This window comes from Athene noctua, chromosome 5 (assembly GCF_965140245.1).
Source record: "Athene noctua chromosome 5, bAthNoc1.hap1.1, whole genome shotgun sequence".
In the NCBI taxonomy this organism is placed as follows: domain Eukaryota; kingdom Metazoa; phylum Chordata; class Aves; order Strigiformes; family Strigidae; genus Athene; species Athene noctua.
This window is the reverse complement of record NC_134041.1, coordinates 58,395,509-58,406,130: the sequence shown is the minus strand read 5'-3', so window position 1 is coordinate 58,406,130 and position 10,622 is coordinate 58,395,509. Positions and strand designations below refer to the sequence as shown.

Sequence of the window (10,622 nt, the reverse complement as noted above, 5' to 3'; positions counted from 1 at the left end):
CTAATATCCAGTCCCTTGTGAAAACTGTCGGTCTGGAAAGTGCCTGTATCTCACACTGTGCTTTGAAGGCTCAAGCCCCCAGCACTGAATACTTGGGTTAGGCACAACTTGGAATTGGCAGTGATTTTAAAATATTTTGCTACTTGGCAGATACTGAGGAAACTTCCTCAACACTGCTTCTGGCTTGAGCACCCTAGATTCCTGAGAACATCTTGCAAGAAACATAAGAACAGGGTGGTGCCCCTGTGTTTTCTGCCTTTTTCTTTTCTCTTCAGCAAGGATATTAGAAATCAATATTTCCACTTAGCTGAGTGCTTGACTTAAGTGGTAGGGGATTGCCACTGTCATCTTGATTCTAGCTAAGGCTAAGTCCCAATGCTTGGTAACAGTGTGTTGTACAAGGCTGTCTCAGGTCTTGTCCTTTACTTTGGACACAAGGATCTGACCCTCGGAGCCAACTGCTCCAAACTGTCCTGTTTGACTGTTCCCAGTCTGACTCGGGAACCCACTGTGATGCTTCCTGGTCTTGTTTTGCTCACTTTTACTTCTTTTCCTCTTATATTACTTATTAACAGGATGAAGGCTCTTAAAGACAGATTCTGTACTTAAAAAAACACTAACAAAAAGTCATATTGCTTTGTGTTATAAGCAGCAGCTAGTATGTGATCTTTGAGACTGTAGTTACCAGACAATGACAGCAATAGCCAGGGCTGGAAAGGGGCATCATTAGAGTAGTCTGTCTCAGAGGAAGGAGGACCTTATTTTAATTAAACAGGATGCTTCTACAGTGACGTGTTAGGGTCACAAAATGCTAGTCTAAACTGATCTGTTCCCATGGTCCCCCACCAATCTGACATGTCTTGGAAGGAGACTGGATTGCACTTCACTATTTGAAATAATATTGGACCCTTCTACAATGGTCACAGGCTGACTGCTTCTTTAGTGAAGATACTGCGGAAAAAGGGCAACAGGTCTGTGCTGCTGCCCGTGCTGTTGCTGGAGTTTGTGTACCTGCAGAAGTCGTTCCTGCCGGGTGCAGGAACGGATCCCAGCATGGGTGAAAGTGGGTTCAGCCTATTGTGCTTTCGCTCGGCCCTTTCACCTGTATCACAAGAGTTGCAACTCTTCTGGGTGAACTTCAACTTAAAAGAATCCATAGAGGCTTTATACAGCTTACATGGTGTTTGGTTATGTGGGAGAAGACTGCAGTTTCTTCTGGCTACTGCTACAGGAGAGATGATACTAGTAACTGGTGGAACAGCTGTGTAGGTGAATATAGCCGGAAGGCTGGAACCAGCATGGTTACAACAGAAAACTGAGAGTTACTCTTAAACCAGTGCATCCCAACTCCAATGAAGGACAAGTTTTCTTCTAGAATTTAGGCAGCAAGCTGTAGCAGATGTTGCAACAGTTTAAAAAATTACTGCAAAGCTCACCTTTCTGCTTTCTGAGGATTAACTTCTGCAGCATAACTAATGTCAGGGCAATGTGTGGTTTTGCCTCACCCACCTCAGTGGCCAAAGTCCACCTTGACATGTTGGTGGGGCTGGGTGGTTGGCACAGCTGTGGTCAGATGTCAACATCCTTCACCGATTATCTAGCAATAAATGATAACTCTTATTGTAAGCCGAGAGATGCTTGTGTTAGAGTGCATCCAGTCATCTCCTATGAGTCATTCCTCTGCTTTAAGCACAGAATGGTGATCCACCTTCAGCTGAAGTGGTGGAAGCTTTGGAATTTCAAAAGAACTGTCTTTTCCACTGAGTAGCTGTGGTGTGCAGGTCAGTAGGTTTAGAAGTCTGGGAGAGATTGAAAAATTGCTGCAAAGCTTCATTTCCTGGGGGAATATTTAAAACACAGCATTTAGAAGATACTCTAAGACAGAATTCAAACTGCTGTATTTATTGAGCCAGCTCTCCCTCAAATTATCATCACACCATTAAAATCAGTACAGTTGTGCAGATTTTTTCTGGCTTTGTCCCACTGTGTCCATGATTGATTATAAAACCCAGGAGAATGGCTGTTTAAGGGGAACTGTGATTTTGGTCTTGTTTTCAACATAACGTAGAAGTCATACGTATTGAAAAATAAAAAGCAATTCACCTCATAGGAGGTGTGTAATAATAGATGATCAAAGTCTGGATTTGTGAGATTATATTTTCTTTTTAAATAGTAAAGCAGGCTTCACTTCAAAGTGTGTCCCCACAGTAGACAGTACTTGAACTCTGGGTTTTGAGGAAAGAATTGAACGACAGTTTCTCACTATGCTCAGCCTATTGGTGGTTTTTTCCATCTTCTAATTTAACAAAAGCCTTCCTGGAAGCAGTGCAATTATTACACCAGGTCATTTTGCAGCTACAGCTTAATTCTGTATGTTAAGGGGAATTGAAAGCCTGGGCCAAACACTCTGGGAGTTTGGCTGAGTAAAGAATCTGAAGTTGTGTCTGAGCAGGTCCTGGTCTGGGGTCTACGTGTAACTTTCTTTTACATATGATGAATGTTGGTTTAGGTTGGGTTTGTTTGGGTTTTTTTTCATCTTTCACTTTGGAATTTCCTGTGACTTTCCAGTGCCCCGTTGATGATTAACTCTGCCTTTACCCAGGGAGAAATATTCATTAGATGATTAGATTAGCAAGTCACTGGAATTGGATTAATGTAAATACTTCTTGTAAGCAAAGCTGGAAGGGTTGGCACAGTATCTGCAAAGCTTCTCCTGTCAGCTACACAGGAAGGTGGGGCGGAAGAGCACAAGCGAACCAATCCTTAATAGTTAGGGAAAGCTTAAGTGCTTTTGTTTGGAATAGGCAGTGAAAGCTGCAGAAAAGATTTCTCCAAATAAATCTGCTTCCGAAGCAGTGCTAGCCAGCCTTTGTGCATTCCTTAAAAAGGAGGACCAACATGCTCTACCTTTACTGTAACCTTTTTGCCATAGCACATGTAGAGAGAGACCTGGCATGGAACAGGAGCATGGTAGATTAAACGCACAAATGTGCATTTGTAGCTTATGATGATGATTCTTCCATAATAAGATTTTTGACACAGCAAGGTTTTTTGATTTTTAAACTAATCCTCTTATATAACTCAGTTACGTTCTTTCTCTTGTCCTGAATATTAATCTGATTTTCAGATACTCTTTAAGGTTTGGCTTCTAATTTTTGCGTTCCCAGGGAATGAGTTACAACTAATTACAATAGTTTTGAATGTCAGTCACCTGATCAAGCATACTGTCATAATCTCTTGAAGATAATCACTAAAAATATATCTTCTTTAATCTCCTTTGCTGGATAAGCAAAAAAGAGAAGGTTTGGTGAGGGCACTGTGCCGCGAGTAGTAGACTGACTACATGCACTACAGGTTGCTTTCCTGTATAGAATAGAAATGCCATCTTTCCCCATCTTAAACAGCTTTAGGAAGCTGTGTGGATCAAGTAAGACTGAAGAATTGGTGCTAGAAAAGGTGACACTCCAAAATTCAGTCAAAAAGACGTCAGTCACTGAGGATGAAGATATTGCAGAGGTCTTGTATCTCATTCCTAAACAGAGCTTGCTGAAGCAACTGCCCTACTTGAATCCAGATGACTACTACTTATGCGAGCAGTTATTTGACACTTCTGAGGATCTGGGTAAGTGAGGACTGCCATCAGATCTTGATTTTTGGTTGGTGAATAGGTTAAATTGCTTTTTAGTTGTTTATTTTTTGCATAGCAGCAAGATGCTGTGTGACAGCAAGTGTGCTCTGCTGTGGAGAAGTATTTTATCACTGACAGAGAAGGAGGGAAAGAAGAAAATTAGCCCAAAGAAGCCAAATTAGAATCTGAATAGTTAAAAAGTAGTTGATGGGTATAGGTGCAGCTCCGTCTATGCGACTGTCCTGGGACAAAGGGGACCTTAATCTGCAGAAGTACTCAAGCTAGAAAAATAGCTTTTGAAAGCACAACATCCTGTGGTAGTGTGTTCCAGAGCTTTCCTATGGGTTTTACAAAACTATATTCCCTTTTGTTTGTTTTAAACCTATTGCCAAGTAGTTTCATTTGAAGCTGCGTCATTTTTGAATTGAAGAGGTGATTAAAAGTCTTTCTGTGTTCACCTTCTTCTTGTCACATATGAGTTTATTAGAATTCTGTTTTGTCTTTTATCCAGGATCCTTCTTCTCCAGGATAAGCAGTCATAATTTGTCTAGATGCTCTTTGTGCAGAAGACAGTCCATCCATGCCTTTGATTATCCTTTCTACCTTTATTTTTCTAACTCTGCTATAAGCCTTGAAAAACTGAGGAATAGAACTGTATTCAACATGTCATAATGTGGGTATATGTAGAGAGCCACAACAATGCTCTTTGTTCCTCCCAATAGTTCCTAAAATTTTATTTGTTTGATTTGTTTTTAATGAATATTGAACACTGGTTTATTCCTTCATAGAACTACTGGCAGTGGGAGGACTTATATCTGGAATTCATCACAATCTGTTAAAAAGTAAAAGAAAAGTAAGTTTTCTGGAAACTCCAATCTATGAAATTGGCTATAAATGTTAATGGGAAGCTTTCAGATAAATTTCAGATACATTCTCTTCTAGGACTTGCTTATGGACCTCAATTTTGATAACCCAAACTGCTTATGTGCTGGAATTGTGCCTGTGATTAGCAGCTCAAGAAAACTGCTGCATACTTGTCACTTCTGCCCAGCTCCTCAAAATGCTAATAGTGAGTGATTGTATATGATAGGCAAGTATTTTTCAAAGATCTGCTTTCCAGTTTGTTGTTTCATGAGCACCAGGTAACACTTTCTCTTCTGTGCAAATAGTTTTTTGCTAGTCAACTCTGTACCCAATGAACAACACACTGTAAGAGTAATACTGGCCAAAATCCATATGCTGTTTCAGATAGTTACTGCTTCTAAGTAATCAATTATTTTGGAACTGAAATCCTAATTCAGGTGTTGGTAAAACGTGAGGCAAATATATAATACGTCTGTGAAGCAGAAAAAGCAACTATCATTCTGCCTTGTCAGCCCCGCAGTGTTTCACATTGGTATTCTGGAGAAAACTCCTACAGACAATTTAGGCATTTTTATAAATCACAGGAAATTTAGGACAGAAAATTAATTGAATGAACAGTGAGCAGTTATATGATCAATCCGTGCAGGACTCCAAAGAAATTATTTGCCATTGTAGGAGGCTGGGAGCCACCTTTTTGCACAGGGGCAGTTTTCTTCTAATTTGTATGGGGCTTAAATCAATCTAAAAATCCACAATTTTGTGGTTCTTCAATCATTTGTAAGCAATCACAAAGATAGCGGACAGGCTCTGATGAGCATTATGCAGCAATAGATAATGCAGTTAACCACCGGGGCTTTTTATCCTTTCATCCTACAATTTGGGTGCTGCTATTCAATAGGACGGGCATTGTGGTCCTGCTTTCCAGAGCTGTGAACAATGCAAGCTGAAAGGTTGCAAAGGTGTCTGTCTCACCTTTACTTAAATTACAGTGGTTGGAATCAGAATCTCACCTACTTAGAATGAAAATAGTGGAATGGTTCTTGAAAAGGCCTTCTTGTAAAAGCTGCATGTGTCTTTAAGATGCAGAATGCGTGAGTCTGTCTCTTAGGCCATGTGCCTGTCTGGGGATTATGGTGCTTCAAGTACTACAAGATTTAGCAGTTTATATACCCTGCTGAAAGACAGTTTGCTGTCTGGTTTTGGCTTTACAAATATATATTGGAAATTACTCTGTTCAAGGAATTTGGAGACTCACTAAATATTGTCCTTGTTGCTCCTAAGTGGAATCATAACCATCAGTAAAGTCCCATATTTTAGGCTTTTGGAAAGTCAAGAATTATCAACAGGCACAGAGCTATTTAGTATTCAGTGAATCTTCTGAGTCTCACTCATTTAACCTGTGACTTGCTTTACTTAGCATTGGTGTCGTGGAATCCCATCCCCTTCATAAGGGGAATATTGGAAGTTAAACTTGTCTCATGAAGTTGAACGGTGCTATGATACTGACAGTTAAAAGCACTCTAAAAATTGAGGAATTTTTTTTTTAAAAAATTAGTTCAAAAGAAGTTTTGAATCACTGAAAGATCATTCTGCATTTCCCTTTTTTCATTTTTCATTTAGCCAAAGACTGATGAGCCATCTTTCCTTCTGTTTCTAGGGGAAGTGATAAGGGACTGCTTCCCATGAGAGGGATTGACAGATGTATGGTTTGGTGTAACAAAATATGTTTTATCCTAGAAAGCCTGGTTCAGCACGTGACTTTGATTCTCTGGAGGCCAGACTCTGACACAAAGGATTCTGTGGAAAAATGTCTGATATTTAGGACTAGCAAAAGTTGAAAGTTGGTTGCAAAAGAACAGTGGGAATTTTAAAGAGAAAATTGGCTTGGAACTGTGTGATGTTGCTTTTTGTGTGAGATACTGTCATCTTGTTGCTTGTACAGATGACACTTCATGTACACCTCCAAACTGATTACTCTGTGGATGTGACAAGGGTATACACCTGAGGGAAAGGAGGTATATACCTTATTATCTAACCAGCCTCCTGCATGAGTTAATAGCTGTTTATGTAACAGTCTTATTTTTAAGCAGTGCTTGTGAGAATGTCTGCTTGTATTGGATCAGTTGGATGTAACGGAGATGGAAGGAACCTGAGAGGATGAGAAGGGTATGGGGGGAATCCCAAGAGTATGAAAACAGCTCAGTGGTGAACCAGGGAGCAGACTGGACTGGTGCAGGATAATTTATGATGCACCGAGACCCTAATTACTCTTTGCTGGGTTAAAAACTGGCTGGATGGCCAGGCCCAAGAAGTTTTGGTGAGTGGAGTTAAATCCAGTTAGTGGCTGGTCACAAGTGGTGTTCTCTAGGGCTCAGTACTGGGGCCAGTTCTGTTTAGTATCTTTATCAGTGATCTGGACAAAGGGATCGAGTGCACTCTCTGTAAGTTTGCAAACACCACGCTGGGCAGGAGAGTTGATCTGCTTGAGGGTAGGAAGGCTCTACAGAGGGGTTTGGACAGGCTGGAGCGATGGGTGGAGGCAGTTGTGTGAGGTTCAACAAGGCTGAGTGCTGGGCCCTGCACTTGGGTCACAACAACCCCACACAACACTACAGGCTTGGGGAAGAGTGGCTGGAAAACTGCCTCACGGAAAAGGACCTGGGGGTGTTGGTGGACAGCAACTGAATATGAGCCAGCAGTGTGCCCAGGTGGCCAAGAAGGCCAATGGCATCCTGGCTTTTATCAGCAATAGTGTGGCCAGCAGGACTAGGGAAGTGATTGTCCCCCTGTACTCAGCACTGTTGAGGCCACATCTTGAACACTGTGTTCAGTTTTGGACCCCTCACTGCAAGAAAGACATTGAGGTGCTGGAGCATGTCAAAGAAGAGCAATGAAGCTGGTGAAGGGTCTAGTGCACAAGTCCTGTAAGGAGCAGCTGAGGGAACTGGGGTTGTTTACCCGGGGAAGACCTTATTGCTCTCTGCAACTACCTGAAAGAAAGTTATAATGAGGTGGGTGTCAGTCTCTTCCCAAGTAGCAAGTGATAGGATAATAGGAAATAGGCTCAAGTTGCACCAGGGGAGGTTTAGACTGGATATTAGGAAAAATTTCTTCACCAAAAGGGTTGTCAACATTGGAACAGGCTGCCCAGGGACGTGGTTGAGTCACTATCCCTGGAGGTCTTTAAAAGATGTGTAAATGTGGTGCTTAGGGACATGGTTTAGTGGTGGGCTTGGCAGTGTTAGGTTAACAGGTCTTTTCCAGCCTAAGTGGTTCTTTGAGTCTATTGCTCTCTACAGCTTCCTGAGGAGGCAAAGTGAGAGGGAACTGTTGATCTTTTCTTCCTGGTATCCAGGGATAAGATGCATGGGAATGGTTCAAAGCTGTTCCAAGAGAGGTTTAGGCTGGACGTTAGGAAGCATTTCTTTACTGAGAGAGTGGTCAAGCACTGGAACAGGCTTCCTAGAGAGGTGGTCGATGCCCCAAGACTGGCAGTGTTTATGAGGCATTTGGACATTGCCCTTAATAACATCCTTTAACTTGGTCAGCCCTGAATTGGTCAGGCAGTTGGACTAGATTGTTGTAGGTCCCTTCCAACTGAAAATTCTATTCTGTTCTGTTCTATTCTGTTCTATGGGAAATGGGTGTCTGGGGAAACAGACAGAAGAGAAGGTGTGATTTTTCTGCGTGTATGTTTGCGGGGAGGAGTGGCCCAAGAGGTGAACACAGTGATGTGAGGGAAGTCACAGAGTTAGAGTGTTCTTGAGAGGAATGGGCTTTGCCAATTTGAAATAAAAGATACAATCATAAAATAGTAGCTATAGCATAAATATTTGAATCTTTGCCCACCATTTTACATCTAAGTTCCCACACGTCAGCTTGCCAGCATCAATAGGGTTTTCTTGCTGTGTTATGTGCAAGAAAGCTAGAGCCCCTAGCCAGGGAAATGAAGAGGCACTGTTTCGTGCCCCATTGACATTTTCCATTCTTAGTACCAAGGAGTTCCCAGGATCACCCTGAAGACTGCAGTTTCCTTAACATTAGTCCCTGTTGTTACCTGGGCAGAAAGAAGGAAGGTACAGATGGAAAAAAATAATTCCTACTTTAATCTTTGGTCTTACCTGCTAATGGTGTTTATAGTAGCTCTGCATGGAATGTGTACTTGATGTGACCTACAGCCATAGGAATTTAATGCTGCTGTGTGAACTTGTCAGGTGTCCAAAGTTAGGCATTCATTGTGGCAAGTGGTGATATGAGAGAGAAAAATCCAATTGGTGTTGTAGTAGGTGGTACTCTTTAAATGCTGAGAGGTGCTGAACAGACTGCTCGTGTACTTCAGGTAAGGTGATTCTTCTTTTTGATAGCTTTTGAAATGGATTCCTTCAAGTGAGCAATCTCTCCTGCATTCAGTCCCTGTATTTATTTATTTTTCTTATAATGGTGGCTTATTCGATTGAATAGGGAACATGCTTTTAAAGTTTGTGGTAATCCAGGTTTAGAAGCATTATGTCGTTCTTCTGCAGGACAATATCTGAATTCAGAATAGTCCTGATGAGTCAGCTAGATGGCTTGAAATCATCCAGTTGAATTACAGAGACTAGGAGTGTAAAGTGTTGGACTTGCACAGATAAAAAAATGGAAAATAACTAACACTACTGCAGAAAGGGATATGGAGGATAATGATCCTTATCACAATGTAAATATAGATTGAGTGTATGATATACTGCTGCCAGAAAAGCTGTTCTTTTTCTGGAACGTGTTAGCAGCAGATATGTACAGCAAGGTAGATAATTTTTCTCTGTTCCTGTTTCTGAAGATGACTCTGCCGGATACTGTCTCTAGCTCTGGACATTACATTTTGAGAAAGATACTGATAGATTGGAGGGAAACTAGTAGAAAGTGGTGAGAATAGTATTAGGAAAAAAGACGTGAGAAAAGATTAATAGAATTAGGTTTGCTCAATCTAGAAGACTGGAGATCAATCTACAAGAGTGGGGATAAGTGAGGGATTTAGTAAATCTGTAGAGTAATAAGGGGTTGTTAGATGGAGGTATGTTCTGCACTGTCCTGAGAAGCACAGACAAATATGCTTGTGATAAATACTGGGTATTGATTTTGTGTTTGACTAAGTATAGCTGAAACTCCCTGTCTGTGTGTTAGGCCCTAATAATCTTTGCTTCTGTAAATATGCAGAGTTAGCTTGATTTTTTTTTTTTTTTAATTAAATTTAAAAAGAAAAAGTAATCAATTAGGACCGGTTCTTCATCCTCTGCCTGTTTGCAGTACCTCTCCAAATAACATTTAATGTCTTAACCCTTGGCTTCCTGTTTCAGATTTCCATTTGCTGTTGGATGAGTTGTTGCCAGTGTTCTAGATCAATCCAAGCTAATTTGCTTAGTAGTACATCAGTGATTTAGCATTCATCTACATTAACGTAGCATGGTTTAGAGCAACTGAATTCACCTCTGTAGGGCTCACTGCTCCCTCTCAGCCTAAATTCTTTGTTATCTGTTATCCAATAAATAAGAACAAAATTGCAGTTCCTGCTGGTATTAGATGCTTAGCAAGAAAGATGAGCTAAATCAACTTTAAGTAGAAAGACATAATGAACATTTTGTGGTTTGCTTTGTGGCTGTATACATAGATAATAGCAGTAGTGTGAAGATTGCTATGGGGAATTGAACCCAAGAGCTCTCTTGCTCTCTAGCTCCATAATACTGATGGGTGCAGGCAGCTCTGACTGGAAAGAGCGTATTGTGGCTACACATCCCCCACTGTTGTTTACGGGGAGTCCTGCTTTTGTTCTGTATCTGATTGAAACTTCCTCTCCTGTGTCCGTCATTTGCAGTTGTATAACCTTGGTATTTTAATCAAACAACTGAGAGAGAAATGCAGTCCCCTTCCCGGGCAGGGTCGAAGCAGGACAGCACGTGTGGCTTGCCCTTCACCGCCCAGAGTGGCAAGAGTGTGGCCCCTCTTCCCACAGTCTGTGGGTGTTGAGAGCCACCACAGCCTTGGGCAGGCAGGAAACAGGGGTACATCTGGCGTGGAAGCTGGTTTCAAGCTGAAGAACTTCTAGCCTTTCTGCCAGTGGGTAAAATATTGATGGCACTGGGATGGGGAAAAGTAG

General features: G+C 41.4%; 1 protein-coding gene across 2 annotated transcripts in view; it reads left to right on the top strand.

The window, feature by feature from the left end:
* Positions 1–3,330: 3,330 nt before the first annotated feature.
* The window catches only part of ABLIM1 (actin binding LIM protein 1), a 153,477-nt gene continuing 146,185 nt past the window's right edge, over positions 3,331–10,622 (top strand). For both annotated transcript variants that reach the window (XM_074907795.1, XM_074907796.1), the window contains exon 1: positions 3,331–3,622. In XM_074907795.1, coding sequence (XP_074763896.1) covers positions 3,379–3,622 — 244 coding nt within the window. In that variant the 5' untranslated portion in view covers positions 3,331–3,378. The remainder of the gene's footprint in view (positions 3,623–10,622) is intronic.